The sequence below is a fragment of the Cyanistes caeruleus genome, chromosome 1 (assembly GCF_971803275.1).
Source record: "Cyanistes caeruleus chromosome 1, bCyaCae1.hap1.1, whole genome shotgun sequence".
NCBI classification, from domain to species: Eukaryota; Metazoa; Chordata; class Aves; order Passeriformes; family Paridae; genus Cyanistes; species Cyanistes caeruleus.
The window spans coordinates 60,822,315-60,839,471 of NC_141701.1; the positions used below are offsets into that span (position 1 = coordinate 60,822,315).

The window sequence follows — 17,157 nt, forward strand, 5'->3', positions numbered from 1 at the left end:
ATTTTCCTATGCAACCAGTACTGTTTATCCACTATTCCCCTCCTTTGTCCTTCTTCTACCATTTGTTCTACTGCCCACCAAGTGATTTATGCCACAGCAGTGTCAGGATGCAATATGACTTGGGTGTTAAAAACTGATGCTGAAACCCTGGTTGTCTGTAATGCAATAAAATACATTGTACAAAGTTTTTCACAAAATACATTGTTATTTACCTCTCTAATTCTGCAGTGGAATTGTTTGACTCAACTTCTTTACTTTCAGTTTTGGAAAATTAAAGTGATCATTTACCAAAGGTGGTTTTTTTCCTGCATAGCCAGTTGGTAAATAACAGCAATTCTAAGGAGCCTTTTTCCTTTCTTTTAGTATCAGAGATGCAGGCTCTGGGACAGATTGCACGAAGAGCACATCAATGCAGGACGAACAGTTCAGGTAAGGATGTAAAAATGGCTGTGCTGCTGATGGGACTGAATTACAGGCATAGCTCTGGTTACCTCAGGGATGGATCTTCAGAGAGGCATACATTTGACAGGTGGGTTTGACAAACAAGCACACAGTTTTGCCTTCATTTAAGTTAGGGATTTCCTAATTGTGTCCTATGAGGCAAATACAGTCAGGCAAAATATAAATACAGGCAAATACAAAATACAGAAATTTTTCCATATTCTTGAAGAAGCAAAAGTTTGGATGCTGTGATCTTTTGCAAAGTATCCTCTTACATTATTAAATTGGAAGGCAGCTCTTTCAGTAAGGGATACTGCTAATTTTAAAGCGTGATTTTAGACGTAGAGAACATCTGGACTACTTTGGTGTGCACATCTGTTGTTAGGTACATGATATCATCGGGGGAGGAAATACCAGCACATTTGTCAGCATGGGCATCATCTGTGACTTCATCCATAGTCATCCATAACTTGGCACACAGGGAATCATACACTGCTTCTAAAAATACCTATGTCTTAGGTGAAAACGATGCAGAAACTAAGCCAAACATCAGCTAAGTAGCACACAGGCGAAGTAGATTGTCAGTACAGAAGAACACAAAGACCACATCTGAAGCACAAAGTTTGCTGAGGCACATACAGCATCTGGTGGCTGTAACAGCTGCACTGCTGGTATTCTAGGGACAGACATGTGCTGGCCAGGAGAGGCATCTTGTGTTGGTTACATAGATGTTGTTCAGAGGAGGGACTTGTCTTTGCTACTGTGAGTGACCTACACTGCACGTGGACAAGCAGGATTTGCCAGCACAGGTGGCACAGTCCTAAACCATTGCTCACAGTTCTAATACTGTGAATTCCTGTGTTTGTTTCAGTGTCTTATTGACTCTTGTGGGAAATTAGACTAAAAATGAAAAAAAACCAAACAAGACAAAACCAGCTCACCTCAGAAAGAAGAACTTAATCCTGATTGAACAACATAATTAGATGGCAGGCAGAACTGGAATTATGTGTCTTTTTTGAGGAATGGAAGGTGCTAGTGAACTTTTTGTTTAGTGTAGATGACATGAAATGACACATGAAATCCAGTTGATATTCTTGCTCATTGGAGGTTTGAGTGTGTATTTTGATTTTTCACCAAGTACTTTTGAAATTTTAATACAAGTTCATTCTTCATATACAAGGAGGTTTTCAAAGGTGGAAGTTCTGTTAAAACAATGGCATTTTAACAGGTGTGGTGTAGTAAGCATGTTTGCTTATGTCTGTTCTCTAATCTGTTTTCACATGTGAGTTGTGGAGAGGCTTCTCTTGTAACTTTCAATTGCCAGTAAAATTTCTTTAGTGAGACAAAAATCTATCAATAATTAGAGAAAAAATAGTTGTGTTGAAGATGTTATTTTTAGATATTTTAAGTGCTTTAATAAGAAAACAGCTTATTTGTCTGTAGAAGCATTTATATTTGTCTTGAATCTAAGGCTTGCTGTTTTCACTTTCAGTCAAAGTAAATTTTCTTAGGTTTTATTTAATGCTTATTGCTTCTAGCTCTGGATATAGATCTAGATGCATTAAAGTGGTTCACATTCTGATACCCAGAGAGCAAAGTATCTGGGTCTGTGCAAGAAGAGCAGACTGGCTCTTTGTTTTAATTAAATAGTTAGGAGTCTGGAGTACTTGATAATAAATTATATGACATGTAGAATGTGTTTGCTGTAAGCTGTTTAAATGTTTACCGATGGACTTGTGATCTGTTTGTTTGCAAAGAAATCAGATTAATTATTGTGATACCAAATGTTCTCTGCAGCACACACTTTGCTCTCAAAATTAGATGTTGTAAAAATACATTAGGAATCCCTAAGTCAATATTGACCCAAGGCATCCGCCACAGGTTTTAGACAAATATATGCACAGCCATTCTACATTTAATCCATGTGCACATAATTAGCCATTTTTCTGAATTTTCAGTTTACCCAGAATAATTACTTCTGTTGTAATTTTGATGATGGTCAAAATTATAATAGAAGTATAGGTGAGAGTAAATCTGTTGCTCTACTTTCAAGTGATTGGGTGTCACATAAAAAACTTCCATAAGGGAAGGTGAAGAAAATAGATAAATCTTTGCACAGGGCAGGAAGAGACCCTTTTCAAAAATACTGAGAAAATGGCTCTTGTATATCGTGTATTAGTTTTTCTGAACATGCTCTTGTATATTTTAATTTTTAGGGACAGTCTGTGGACTTCTTAAAACGTTAGGGCCTGAATGAATTTTCAGTTTTCTAGGCTTTGTCCACATGCCAACTGTAGTCACACAATTAGTTAATTATTGCAAGGTTTAAGCTAATTTCAATGAAATACCAGTATTTTGTTGTAACATCTAAGGACTTCCCTTCTGATCATTTTGGTGGTGAGAGGAAGGGAAATGCTGCAGTTACTAGAGGGGAAATAAGATACTAAACCAAAGAAAAAAGGAAAAATGCAGTAGATGAACAGTCAGACTTTAGTCTGTATTCAGCCCACAAAAAGAGACTCTGTTCTGCAAAACATGTTTAGGCTTACATAATCTCTCCACTGTGTTACTCTGGCCTGGAAAGTTGCTTGAAAAATGTTAATCCATATTTTCTTTTTCACTTTTATGGTTTCTATTTTAGCTGAAAATGGTTTACAAGTTAAGGGTTTCTGATCAGCTCTTTATTGCACAAATCTTCAAAGTTCAGTTATATGGCTCAGGTCTTCTGTAGCATTTCTAAAATGATCCTCAGATTAGGTCCCCCTCTGGCATACGGTGTAGATATGCTGTGAGGACATAAGGATTAGTGTAGAAAACTTTATTTCTGCAGGAGATTCTTTGTGGTATCAGTGAAGGATCGTGTAAAATCAGCTCATTATTGCAGCCTGCGGCCATCTACACAGTAAAGATATCCTTAAACTCAGAGTTCCATTGACCTAGGCCAAAAATTTTGTAAGACTTGAGGGACACAGAGTAAAAGTGAACTGATTGTGTGGTAGTGATCCAAAAAAGCCAGATAACTTAGTGGGAGATATATAATCAGGAGAGCAGTCACTTCAGTCAGCAGTAGGATCCGAAGTAGAATAATCCATCCAGTTTGGGCACCACAGTTCTGAGGAAGGCATGAAGTGAATAGGGAGAGACCAGTGAATGCAGTCAGAAATTGAGAAAACAGTTGTAATAATTGACTCTTGTAAAGATCAGCAAATTTGTTACTTTGCCAAAGAGCACCTGACAGTGTCATGCTGTCTGTCTGCAAAGATGGAGAGGATGGTTGCAAAGAGGACAGGGGCTTGTCTTTCCCTGTTTTGAACAAAGAGGATTAGAAATACCTGGTTTAAACTGAGGCCAAAGAGATTTCTGTAAGACGTAAGGAGATGCTATAGCATTCTGAATTCTGGCAGTGAGGTATGAAGGAGGTTGTAGCTCTTCATGAAGAAGTCCTTTTAAGACCAGATTAGATAAACAACTGATAGAAATAATATAGGGACAGCAAATCCTGAATTGAAGGGATAACTTCCCAAGGTTTTCACCAGTTCTATTTTCCTACAGTTTTTGTGAGAAGGCCACTTTAAAGAAAAATTGTAGTTTGATTTTGGAAGTTAATGGACCAAAACTGCAATTATTATAAAGAAAAATTCTGTGTGTTTTGGACTGAACTTGCAGAGTTAGAAACTCAGGAGTTCCCACAAATGAAAAGAGAATTTAGAATTACCTTCCTCGCTAAGCTTGGTTTTAAAAGTGCAAACAGTTGGGATGAGAGTGATACACTTTTATGCTCTACCTAGAAATTAAACTCAGTGCCATTATAATTATTATGATAAGAAGTCACAGTCATTTGCATATCCATAACATTTATGATGTCACACCCTGGTGAGCTCCTGGGATGTGTCTCCTCACAGCAGGGCTGAACTTGCTTGCTAGGCTGAATCCATTCACTCTTTGTTTAATTCATAGTAAGTGGAACAAGACTCCTCTCTTCAAATCCGTAAAGGAAGAGCTACTAAAATTAAATTCTACTAAATAAGAAAATATCAGTATCTGATTTCTCTGTCTTCTTGCTCAGAAATATTTCTCTTTGACCAGCAAGGTAATAATGAACAGTGAAAATGAGGATCAGTGAGTAGTTCATACCTCTTGAAACTTCTAATCAGGATCTGTGTAAACTCCCATCAGCCAGTTGTGTTTTGTTGGTCACTGCACAAACTTGTAATGGTACAGATCCCAAGCAGAACTACATTTTAACTCAATTTCAATGGCAAAATTCTCTTTTTTCTTCAAAAAGAAGCTACTGTGGAACCATTTTTATCTCACCCCAAACTCACAGTTGTCACTATTCCACAAGTTTTTGTTTGACATGTCTGGGTTGTTTGGGGTTTTTTTGGGGGTTTTTTTGTCTTCATTGTGGCCAAAGACAGGATAATAATAATTTCTTTTTTTCGTGAAATAAAACAGCATGATCAATCTCAGTCATTGCATACAGTTCTAAGAAATTAGATGGTTGAGTGTTGTGTTTAGATAGTCCCACTTTGTTTCTTAGATGAAATTCCAAGACTATAAACCAAGAGTTTTGGCACATGGTACACTGTGACAGGGGTGACATTCTCCTTTTTTCAGTACTTAGGGGCAGACCTTGGGGGGAAGATACCAGGAGCGTGAGGTAGACTGAGACTAGAAATGTTTGATGAAAATTACTGGCTACCTTGTTTCTAACTCAGCTCAGTGTCTTCCAGTGTTGTTTTTTTCTTTTTGTATCTCCCTTTTTTTAATTGTCAATCAGTGGTTTTACCTGAGGTTAGTCTTGAATAATGCAGCCTAATTTGGCTAATGGTACTCTTAATTTAAGCATACAATATAATCTAATCTTAGTAATTTGATACATGATTTTAACAAATCAATAGTTCTTTCTTGGAAGCTTGTGCAGTGTTACTTCACCACGTTGTTGAATTATTTCCTTCCTTCTTCTCTAATTATATTTTCTACTATTTTTTTCATAAATATTAAAAACAATTAATTCCACTAGTGTATATAAATCAAATTTTAGTTCCATCTAGTTCTTGCTTTTCCAGATGGCCAGTTTTACCTTTCTAAGGCATTACCTGTACCTGGTTTGTATTCTGGAAGAAAAACTTTCTGTTTCTAACCATTCTCTTGTTCTGTTGTAAGAAGAATATTCAAAACAATTGGTAAATAATGCGACAAAGAATTTATTGTATCACTGTAAAGTAATGCAGAGAATATACTTTTATTACAGTTTATTTATTTATTTTTAATAATTAGATAAAAACTGTCCTAAAACAATAAGTGGTGTAATTTAAACTGTAAATTTCTTCTTTTCATTTCTGGTATGAGAAAATTTGTGTGCCTTTTTAATGCCCAGGCGATGAAAAAGCCCTTTATTTTTAATTCAGAAAGAAATATACCTCATGAGAAATGCCTGCACATATACTCTTCTTGCTGGTTGTGAACAGTTTATATCTTTTCAGAAGTCTTGTAACTAAAGAAATATTAATATATTTTATTAAATTTGGTATTCCAGTCAAACAAATATATTTGTCCTTCATCTGAAGAAAAAAAAAATCAAAAGAAAAAAGTAATTTTTCTCCTTTGTCCCTGAAGTTGTCTTGGGGTAGTAGGGGATTATGAATTACTATATCCTGAGGTCCTGTGATGATCACAGTCACTACTTATTATAAAAAAAAGGAAATTTTGAGAAGTAGTCACTTACCTTACTTGGATATTATTGGAATTTGTGTAAATATTTTGGAAGAGACCTAAATTGACCAGAGAAACATAAATAACTTCAGCAATTACATAGTGAATTAATTAGTTAAATACTTTAATTGAAATCCAAAATTAAACTGTCTTGAAGAAGTGGATAAAATACAGAACTGACAGCCAGAAAAATGAAAGTATTGATGGTGATGGCTTCAAAAATGTTTCTCCCTTGCTCCTTACAATAGGTGCTTCCCAGGCACTGGAAGTGTCTGATGTGCTCACACAGTAAGCTACAAAATAATTTTAATACTCTTTGCAGCAACTCCGTGCCAATATGAGAGAGATGGAGAAACTCTGTTTGCGAGTCCGGCAGGAAGACATCCCAGTTCTGCAGAAAATGATAAATCCCATTAAAGAGGAAGCTTCAGCTGCCACTAAAGACTTCCTGCAGCTGCATTCTGAATCTGCAGAAGAACTTAAAAGGCAACTCAAAGGACAGGAGGATGCCTCTTTAACCAGATCTGCAACTCTAGGACAAGGTAGTAGAATTTAATTTCTGTGTTTATTGTGTCTCTGTCATTATATCCAGTATGTAATTTCTCTGACCAGATATAAATGAAGTAAAGAAATGAGATTTCAGTTGAAGAGTACTGTTAATGAAAAAGTAGATTTTTTTTTCCCTACACTACACTTTTGTCTTGACCTGTTGACTGAATTTTGATAAGCAGAAAATGCTTAAATAACTTAAAAAATTAAATATCTAGGCCTTTCATGACAAAGATCCTGTAGCCTTGAATCTTGAAATTGTGGACTGTTCATAGGAAGCAGAATACTTACATTCATGTTTCAAAGTAGCTTGGCTTCTTTTATCTACCCTGCAAATCAGTCGATCATGTGCAAGTAATCATTTTGGCCATTTTCACTGAATTAGTGGAGAAATACCAGATTTTTATATGACAGACAGTGTAATACAGTATTGCTGAAATATATGGAAAAGAGGAGCAAGTCCCTAGGTAAAGAATATCTCTTCCTGTAGCATTTTAACTTGGTAACTGACAGAAAGGAGTATAAATCCATTTAAATAAAATATTTTGATAACACACTGTCACATGCTAGAAGTCAGATATGTTTGCTTCCCTTTTCTCCTTTCTGTATAAAATGTTTCAATCTTTGTTCTACCACTCTGTCTTCAAGAGAAGTCTCTATTATGCCCTGGTGCTGGCTGGTGCTCTCTCCTGATGATTTGGGAGAAGGTTGGTTACATCAGGATTAAACCTATACACATATCTGTAATTAGTTTGAGCGCTACAGTAGCAGTATTACTTAAAATGATTTGAGCATTTCATGTGTCTTAAAATCGAAAGAGCATTCTTAGTCAGTAGCCTTGTAGGAGAACATGCTGTCAGATTTGATTTTATGGCTGTTCTTGTTGCTGGATGCAGAACTACAAGAACTCTTTCAAGTGTGATTAACAAGCCAGTGAGCCTCGTGGCGGAGCAGGGAGAAAAGGAGATTTGACAATTGGGCTTGCTTTCAAGAATGTCATGTGTTGTGGAGTCAGAAAACCTTGTGGACATGAAGATGTATCAAATATAGTCATAGAACTGTTTGGGTTAGAAGGGACCCTTTGATAATTGTCTAGAACCAAGCTTCCTGCCACAGAGAGGGACACTTCCAACAGACCAGGCTGCTCAGTGCCCCATCCAACCTGGCCTTCAACTCTTACAGTGATGGGGGCATCCACAGCTTCTCTGGGCAGTCTGTGCCAGTGCCTCACCACCCCCATTGTAAAAAACTTTGCTCTTCTTACAAGGCCAACAGAATAGGCTGAATTGGCTTCTGACATAAAAAATCTTGACCTCTTCAACACCTTCAACATGTTGTAGTTGGTTGTTCAGTAACTTGTTCTAATATCTTTGTGAATTTCAAAGTCTCTTCTCTTGCAGTCCTCTGGGACCACCTTACTCAAGTTCTCCAAAATGTGTTTGAAATTTCAGAGGCTGTTTCTTAAAAATGCTCTAGAGTGAATTTCATCAAACCTTTGCACCCTAAATAGGCCAAGCTCATCTAAATATTTTTAACCTGTTCTCCTTATGTTTCAGCCTCTCTTTCTTTTTTATTTAAATTAATTGCATTAAATGCAGACTTAAAGCTTTTATTTGGCAATGGAGTTCCATGTCCTTCATTGTCCTCTAACTTCAAAAACACTCACAGAAACTCCCTTGCTATCATTTATGCCTCTTAGTAGTTGCAATGTATTTATGTCGTGGTCTTCCTGATATTTGCTTTCCATGCTTACGTTTTTCTTTGTACTTATATTGTGTGTCAAATACTTGACATCCAGGGCACTGAAGAGCTCTTGCTGAAGCCATAAACATCTTCCTCTGCATCAGGACAATTTGATGTCATCTTCAGTGCAGCCTGCTTTTTAGTGTCTGCCAGCAATTCTGTAGTCCTTTACCTTTTAGGAACTTTTTCCACATAATTTCTATTAATCATTTTACCCAATTTGTTGACATTTCTTTTGTGGAGAGCTCATTGTCTTCAATGATTCCCTTCATATATATTAGCCATTACTTTAAGTCTTTGTGAGCTCTTCTCTGTTAGAATCAGAACTAAATTTAAGATACCTCTTATGCTGGTGCAGTTGTTCTCAGTACATTCCAATATTTCATTGGAAAGACTTTGTCCTAGCTTACTGCTTCTCTTTTTTACACACATAGGTGGCAAATGGGAACTAGGGTTTAATTTCAAAGAACAGGACTGCTTCTCTAATCTGGGATACCTTTGAAGTATGGGGGACATTGAGTATAACACCACTTCAAAAAGACAAATAAATTGATTAGAAAGATGGGGATGAGAAGAACACAAAAATATTACTGGAATGACAGGCATCTGCAAGTCTGCTCAGGAATGTGGAAATAATTCACCCCATTTAAAGTGAAACAGACAGGCAGACAACTAAATACAATTAAACAGATTTTTTTTTTTTCAAGTTTGCCTGCCTGTGCAAGCAGCCCTGTTGAATTGCTAACCCAGACACAGTATATTGCCTATTCTTTTGTGCTTAGAGGCTGCAGTCCTGACAGCAAATCTCGGCTGTTGATCTTAATCAAAGGAGGTTCAATACGTGCCTATTCTAAGTAGCACATGTTGCTTCCCATCTCACAGAGAAGGAAGGAGTTTACAAATTCAAATCTCCCATTTAGAAGGCATGTCAGTGATATGATACAGTCCCTTCTCCCATTCACCATCCTCAACTGAGGGCCAATAGAAGTGGAATTTAATTGCATATTAAACAAATATTAACAAAAGGTGAGACTCCACTCTTAAAATTACTAAAATCTTTTAAGCTACATATTGAATCTTCCAGAGCATTAGATTTTTATCTCGAGTGTAATGAGGTGTAAAGCTCCTCTGTGAAATCTGCAGAGGTGTTTTGTATTCTTGTATTTCTGTGGAGATGCTGTATAAATGAACTAGTGGAGTCACTTCCATTCTCAATTCTATTAAAATTGGTTAGACTTGATAAAAAGTAGTGAATATAAATTTCTTACTCATACTTTCAGCCCAAATGTGACCACCTTGTACCCTTCCTGTTCTTTACCTTAGTTTTTTAAAGCGTAGAATTTTTGTGAGGAATTTTTTCTCACTGATTTTTATTACAAAGTTATTACAAAATGATAACATGTAAATCTACTTACAGTTTTAATTTCTCTGGAATGTGTGTCATGCAAAACTTTGGTATCATTTATATACTTTCAAGGATGTGCTTTTCTAGAGTAGATTTTTATTTTTATTTCCTAAAGCATAGATTGTTAGGAACAGACCAGAGCAAGATCTTGGGAGGAGGCAGTTTTGCTTAGTGAGATTTTTATTTTGCTTTTGAATTATGAGTACTTAAAGTTTAACCAACTTAGCATGCATGTGGCTGATTAGGGAAGAGTACATCTTTGTGGGCAGAAGAAACTTGATTTTGAAGTACGTTTGTGTAGGATTGAAATAAAACAAAAACCCCAAAATCTGTGATAGATGTCAGAGTATGTGGCAGAACAATTTTCTCAAAAAATGCACACATTTGGATATATAATTAATTATACTGAAAAAGGGAAAGGAATATTTTAGAACACAGTATACAACCTTAATTAATCTGAGCTTATTAATCAAAAATATGTTCTGCAAGAACAGGTGATGATCGTAGAACATGGAATGCCTTCCATGTCTGGATTCTTAAAGGAAAAGGGGTAGAAATAATTAGAAAGAAAAGCCAGCTGAAATTAAGCCCCCAAATTGCTTACTGCATTCTTGTTACTCTGCTTACTTATATAAAATATCAACTTCATTCATGTTGACTTCTACAGAGCTTAGAAGTAGGAAGATTGGGTCCTTAATCTATTTTTAGATAATGGGATAAAAATGTTGAGAAATGGACAAGTGTTATGAAAATGTATCATTTTTATTTTATCTTAAATTAATTCCATTAATAAGCATGCACTATTTCTTATTTTTTTATGAATATGATTATGTTTATTTGTTTTCCATTGGTCATATCTGTTGTTGTAACAGTTGTATAATATTATTATCGTACCTTGGCACAATCATTGTGTCTAAAGATTTTAATACAGTATTTACAGACTTCCCCATAATAAGCTTTCTCTTGGGACTGCCTTCCCAAGGAAGGAGACACCAGTGTCCAACTGAAGGAGTGATTTCCCTTCAGAAGCTGAAGTTGTTTGAATTGAGGTGATCTTTGCACTGTGTTTACAGACACACCTTCTCCAGTCTGCCTTCAGACTCCCAAGCTCTTCCTCAGTCCTTGTATTGACAAGCCAAACTTGTTGTTTATCTTTATTGCCACTCAATTTGTTGTCCACAATTACAGGCACTGTGACACTGTGACATCTGCAGTGACTCCAGAGTGGGCTCTGGCTGGAGGAGGTGTGTGTGTGCCTGTTTATTGTATCTGTGCTCCTTGGTGCCACCTCACTGTCTGTCATTCCCCTTTTTAACACAAAACTTTGTCCTAATATCTTCTGCATTCAGTCCAGGTGAATTTAGGGAGGAACACACTTGAGAGGATCTCGTCTACAGCACTGAGCTGCAAATGTCTGCCATCCTCAGTACCACGTACCCAACTGATCCAGCGTGGAATGCTGGGTACCACATTACTTGGATTTCACTGCTTTTGCTTTGAAAGCTTTTTCCTCCAGTTTCTTTTAGTTCCCAATAGCTGAAAATCAAACCAGTAGCATGATAATCAATCGTAAGATGAATAACTATCTGTTCAGTTTTGGGAGCACAGCGTTTTTATTTGTCATCCGTAAATGCAAAGTTTTTGTCCCAAGCTCAGTTTTCTCAGCCTGGTCAATACAAAATGAATTAAATGACCTTGAATGCAGGAGTATAATTTAGTATCATTTCAGGACTGGTTGTGAAAATGTGCTGGTAGAAATGAATCTATTTCTTTGTCAATAACATCCTTTTAAGAAACTGTGTAGTACTGTAAGGCTTCTCCCTGTAGGATCATTTTTGGGGCAGTTGCTTGGCTTGAATTAGGTTAAGTATTGGGTTACCCTTGAGAGACTTCAAGAGTGAGAAAGTCGGCACAATGCCTGCATCCTGGTTCAGTGCATTTATTTACAAACATCATGTTTGTCATTCAGAAACTTTATGTAACACGGAAGCGAAGGATGGCTCCCAAAGTTTGATCCAGATCTACTCCCACCTTCCGGAAATACCTCAGGAAGAAAATGCAGCTGAGTCCTGGGAAAGTTTAGAAGGGGTATGTTGGAACTCCCTCCTTGCCATATTGGTGCTCTTGGTTTTAGCAGCTATCACAGAATAACATTTGTTTTTTATTTGCAGGACTTGATTGAGCTCAGCCAGTTGGTGACTGAGTTTTCTCTTTTAGTCTGTGTAAGTATTAATTCTGCCTTCTGTCCTACAGAGTATCCTACAAAAACAGGCTGAATGGGTCACTTCTAGGTGGGGACAAAAAAAGCTGAGGATGCATCTCTCCTGTGATTCAGGCTCTGCCAAGGTGACACTTTGAGGAGGCAGCAGTCTCCTCTTTCAGCACCAGTGCTGGGAGCTGCTCACAAGTTCTTGTCACTGGAGCAGCTATGGTGTTCCAGCCAGTGCACATGGCCACGAGCTGAACCTTAGCAGAAACTCTGCAGCATTGATTGCAGACTTCTACCCAGGTCCTGTTTGTTTATACAATTTCTAATTGTAATGGTGGTGACAGCTTTCACTGCACAGGGTGTAGTACCTGTTTGTCAGGTACTTTTTCTCACTCAATCAGGAGTGCTAGAAAAATCCTCACCTTTATCATGCCCTTCCTCTGCTCTCACTACATTGCCAAAATGTCGGTTCCCAGTGTTTAGTTCTTCCCATGCCACAGGGAATTTAAATGCACAATTCTCATCTCCTAGGAGAGTTCTTTAATCTCCTTGCTATTGGGTTAGTAGGGATAAATAACCTAGCTTTTAATTTTTCTGCTGAGTAGTTGCTGCTTCATCTATACAAAAAAACTCAAGTAAGAACCATTAGACCAGAGAGCAACTTCAGCAATGTTCATTCAGTATTCTAAAGGTTAAAGGAAGAGGTCTTGTTCCCAGGACTTCCTGGATTTTGCACTTAACCATAATTAGATGTAATAGCAACCATCTAAGGTGGGTGGACTGCATTGTAGATGAATACCAGAGCTGGTGCACTCAGCAGTTTCTGAATTAGAAAGAGGCAAAAAGTTCAGAATGCCCTTTAGTTTAAGCTGAACATCAGCCATCTCATTATTCTGTGACATAAAACAGCCTGCTCACTGCTGAGATTAGAATAAGAACAAACAAACCCACAGACCCCTTTATCTTCTGCTCCAGTGTTCCTGGGGAGAGACTGCAGGGGAACCTGACTGCATTTGGAGAAAGGATAGAATGTTTTTGTAAAATCAAACAGTAAAATACAGAGCAACATCAAGTATATTTTCCATGCTCTTACTATTTCTGTAGTCATTGTTCTAGAATGTAATAATTAAACACTTCTTCTTAGATTTCTTGAATCTAGAATATTTCTTCTTAGATTTTAGCTTTGTATATTGGAGTTAGTACTGATCTTATAAATGCCCTTTATGGAATTTTTTTTTAAATGTGAGACTCAGCAGGAAACAAAACAGGCCAGTTTGGATTATTTTTCTTTTTGGAATGCAAATTCCTCTATCCATAGAAAAGATTTAGAAATCATTTGTTTTGTTTTCTCTAACTGCACATTGGACATTGTCTAATATCCACCCCATATTATTACTTAATAGTTTAGATTTTTTTAAAGTAAGTCTGTATTTTCAGCAGAGTTTATCAGATGCTAATCATGGAGCACCACTAAGGCTGCCGGGTGCAGATGAAAGCTGCTGTGGGGCCCTGATTACAGGCATTAAAATGGTGTGTATTGGCTCACTGCTGCTTCCCAGCAGGTTCCCTCACTCATAATTCCTTTGCATCTAGTCCCAGCAGGAGAAGATTGACAGGATTGAAGACCATGTCAACAGTGCTGCTGCGAATGTTGAAGAGGGAACCAAAAACTTGGGGAAGGTAGGATCTGCTCCTGCTGGTGAATCAATGGTGCTCTGCCTGCCAGCCACCCTCTGTATTAACCCCATTGATCTGCCTTCTTTAATGCTGAGGGAACCAGCAATTAAGGAAATAAGGAAGAAATGACCCACAGGTAGCAGGGAAAAGAAAAAAAAATCAATTTCTCTTGTAATTTTCTATTGCATCCAGGCTGCTAGAAAATACAATTATTTTATTGGGGGGGGGGGTGGGCCTTTTTAAACACTATTCTGATGGTTACTTTGGTTTACCTGCAAAGACAGGTGCAGTCAGTGACTGGCTCATAAGAATCACATAAACAAGAGGCAGATGATAACTTGTCATTTCCATCCTGTTCCATGTCAGTTGCTAAATAAACCCCAAAGCTGGAGTCAGGCCTATCACTGAAAGTCTGAGCATTTTCTAAGTTTCTGATTTGATTTAATGATGGCGACCAGGTAAAACCCAGTGTGCACAGCAGCCAGAACCACGTGAAAGGACCTGGTTCACAACTGCATACACAAGACAGCTGATTTTGAATTGGTTTTAGTATGTCCTGTTGTACTTTTTAAAATACTAATTTGTAAAGTTTATTTATCACTGAGCATTCAAGTCATTGCCAAGAGCAGTGAGGGGAAAATGCACATCGCCACAGGCAAGTATTCTAATTTTTTTTTTTTTTTTGCTTTACAGGCTGCAAAATACAAGCTGGCAGCTCTGCCTGTAGCAGGTGCAGTCATTGGTGGAGTGGTGGGGGGTCCTATTGGTCTCCTTGCAGGCTTCAAAGTAGCAGGAATTGCAGCTGCACTTGGTGGTGGGATTTTGGGCTTCACAGGTGGAAAATTGATACAAAGAAAAAAACAAAAAATGATTGAGCAGGTCTCTTCCAGCTGTCCAGAGCTTTCTCACCAAAGTGCCAAAAAATCCAGCTGAAGTACAGATTCACTGTGGCCAGGAACAACAGTGTAGTAGCTGAGCTAGTGACAGACTTGCAGCCTTATGCTTTATATACAAGGCTGAGTTGTGTGAATTTCGGTAACAGTTCTGTTCCTTGGGTGAGCTGAAACAGTCTTGTCAGAATTTCTCTTTTCAGACATGGTGACATCAGTCCTTTGAAATTTTTGTGGATAACTTTTAATTACATAATTCTTAGGTAAGCTATATTCACAGCTGTAATAATGAGTGACAGGTGCTTCATGCCAAATTTGCACAAAGTGTCTTGCAGACAACGCAAAGAGATACTTGGAAAATCCTAGTGCTTGCCCATGAATGCCATGAGAAGCTGGAGCTTTTACTGTAGTGCTCCAAAGAAAAAGAAATAAATGCCATCATTCTTTCATGTTCATAGTATTTTAAATTTACTTTCATTTATCTGGATTCCCAAACTCTTCCTGTGATTCCCCAGGATATGACTGACTATGCCTGTTTAGGCATATAAAAGGAAGCACATGCACAGAGAAGCATGTGCTGTCGTAAGAGAAAGTGGAAAAAAGTTATGTATATATCACATCTGCCTCCATCAGCTATATCAGATCAGCACTGGAACCAGCTTCTCCCCTCAAGATTTTGGGACATGCTGTGGAGCCTGTATGGTGTGAGATGGCAGTGCTTTTGCTTGTTTTTTATAGTGGACAACTGTTACCCTCCTTAAGAAGCCTTTTGCTTCTGGAACTTCCATTGTTAAATGCAGAAGTGTTAATGTGTTGTTCTTTTCATATAATTGTACAGTTGTCACATAATCTACTGTTCCAAACCTAGTCCTACCTCCACCCTTTCAGGACACTTCCCACACTACTGCTGCTACTGTTTGGGGGAACAGAAATTGAGGTTGGGAAGCTGCTTTTTAAAGTTTTTAAATTGGTCAGTTCATCCTGAGCTCTGCTTGAGTTGTTTTCTCAGGTGCACAGTGAAGTCAGCATTGAGATGAGGCTCCCTAGCAGGGAACATGGTCCAGGAAAGTGTACTATAGAAAGAGCTCCCTTTCAATAACCAGTACTTTGATATCATCACTGGAAATCATTGTCTGCTAATGACAGATGATGGGGTTCTGTGCCTAGAGTCATTGTAAGCAACTGTTAGTTACAGCACAAATAACTTCTTCTAAGCAGTGCTTCCTTATTACTTTTAAAATACTGAAATTGCTATCAGCCAGAGCATTATGTCTATTTTAAGTAGGTCTGAGATTCAGGGAAACAATGTGTGCAAGAATAGTTTTCACAAGTAATTGCAGACATTGTCAAAACTGCATGTGTTGAAGCCTCGGTGCCTGCACTGGTAAAATCAGCTGGAGTGCAAAACATGACCTGAGTAGTTCAGCTCATTTGCTCCTGACAGGCAAAAAGCCCTTTCCTTTCAGTGCATCTACTTCAGCTGTAAACACAGTTAATAAGCTTGTAACTTCATAGTAAGACTGTTCATTCCTTTGATATTTATTTTCTACATTTAAAGGAAGACACTGAGAAAAAAAAGCATTCTTAATCAGAAACTGGTTGATTCGTATAATTTTCAAACACGCTGCTTTCCTGCTGTATGCTGTGAAACCTCATGCATTTAAATGACAACAGCCACATCAGCGATGTTGTGGACTCCATCCTCTCCCCCCCAAACTGGAATAATGCCAGGACAATCTAAATTCATAAGACTGAATGCCTGCCCCGGCTTATACGAATTCAGCTTGATGTATGAAATGTCTACCACAAAAACTATTCTTCCCCCTTGCGTCTTTATGGAAGCAATTTGAAATCATTGTGTACACACTAGATGTGGGAGACTGTTATTTAAGCTATGATATTTTTTAAAAGGTGGGTTATTTACATATGTGAAGAAACATCAGCATGTGAGTAACCAAACTAGCAATTAAATTGCTAGGCATGTTACTGAGAAGAATTGTAAGATATAAATAATTCTTTCAGACCAAATAAAAATTTTTGCCTATGAGATTGGTTGGAGCATTTACTGAGAACACCAGGGTTTATTTCCTTTTGGCATCTAAAAGATTTATCCCTCCCAAATTTTTTATTATTAAAATAATTGCACTACCAAGATAAAAGAATTTTGTAATGAGTTCCGAAACATATACTTCAGCTATTGAAATATTTACATTGACTGAAATGAATACAAGTTCCTAAAATGTCACAAGCATCCAGTAACTCGTACACACATGGTAGCTCAGAAATGGACTTGAGTTCAATGGAAAAGAGTTTAGGATGGATTTGTTTCCTAAGGAGATAGCGCTAATATTTTTGACAACTTCTCCTGGAAGAGCCATGAGAAGTGTTAAAGGGAGTGGGAAGTTAAGCACCAAATGGTTAAAGATGCAGATGATCAGAGTGGAAGGGCTCAATTTGAAACACAACTTGGATTTTGACAAGGACTTGGCTCTCTCGAGGCAAATTCTCTGTATCACCAGGTAAAAGCT

At 37.6% G+C, this 17,157-nt stretch overlaps 1 protein-coding gene across 4 annotated transcripts in view; it reads left to right on the forward strand.

Annotated features, from left to right (window-relative positions):
* The window catches only part of STX17 (syntaxin 17), a 26,083-nt gene extending 9,407 nt beyond the window's left edge, over nucleotides 1–16,676 (forward strand). For all 4 annotated transcript variants that reach the window (XM_086895307.1, XM_086895298.1, XM_086895316.1 and 1 more), the window contains exons 3-8: nucleotides 364–429; nucleotides 6,479–6,698; nucleotides 11,823–11,941; nucleotides 12,025–12,075; nucleotides 13,656–13,742; nucleotides 14,433–16,676. In XM_086895307.1, coding sequence (XP_086751433.1) covers nucleotides 364–429; nucleotides 6,479–6,698; nucleotides 11,823–11,941; nucleotides 12,025–12,075; nucleotides 13,656–13,742; nucleotides 14,433–14,672 — 783 coding nt within the window. In that variant the 3' untranslated portion in view covers nucleotides 14,673–16,676. The remainder of the gene's footprint in view (nucleotides 1–363; nucleotides 430–6,478; nucleotides 6,699–11,822; nucleotides 11,942–12,024; nucleotides 12,076–13,655; nucleotides 13,743–14,432) is intronic.
* Nucleotides 16,677–17,157: the final 481 nt, after the last annotated feature.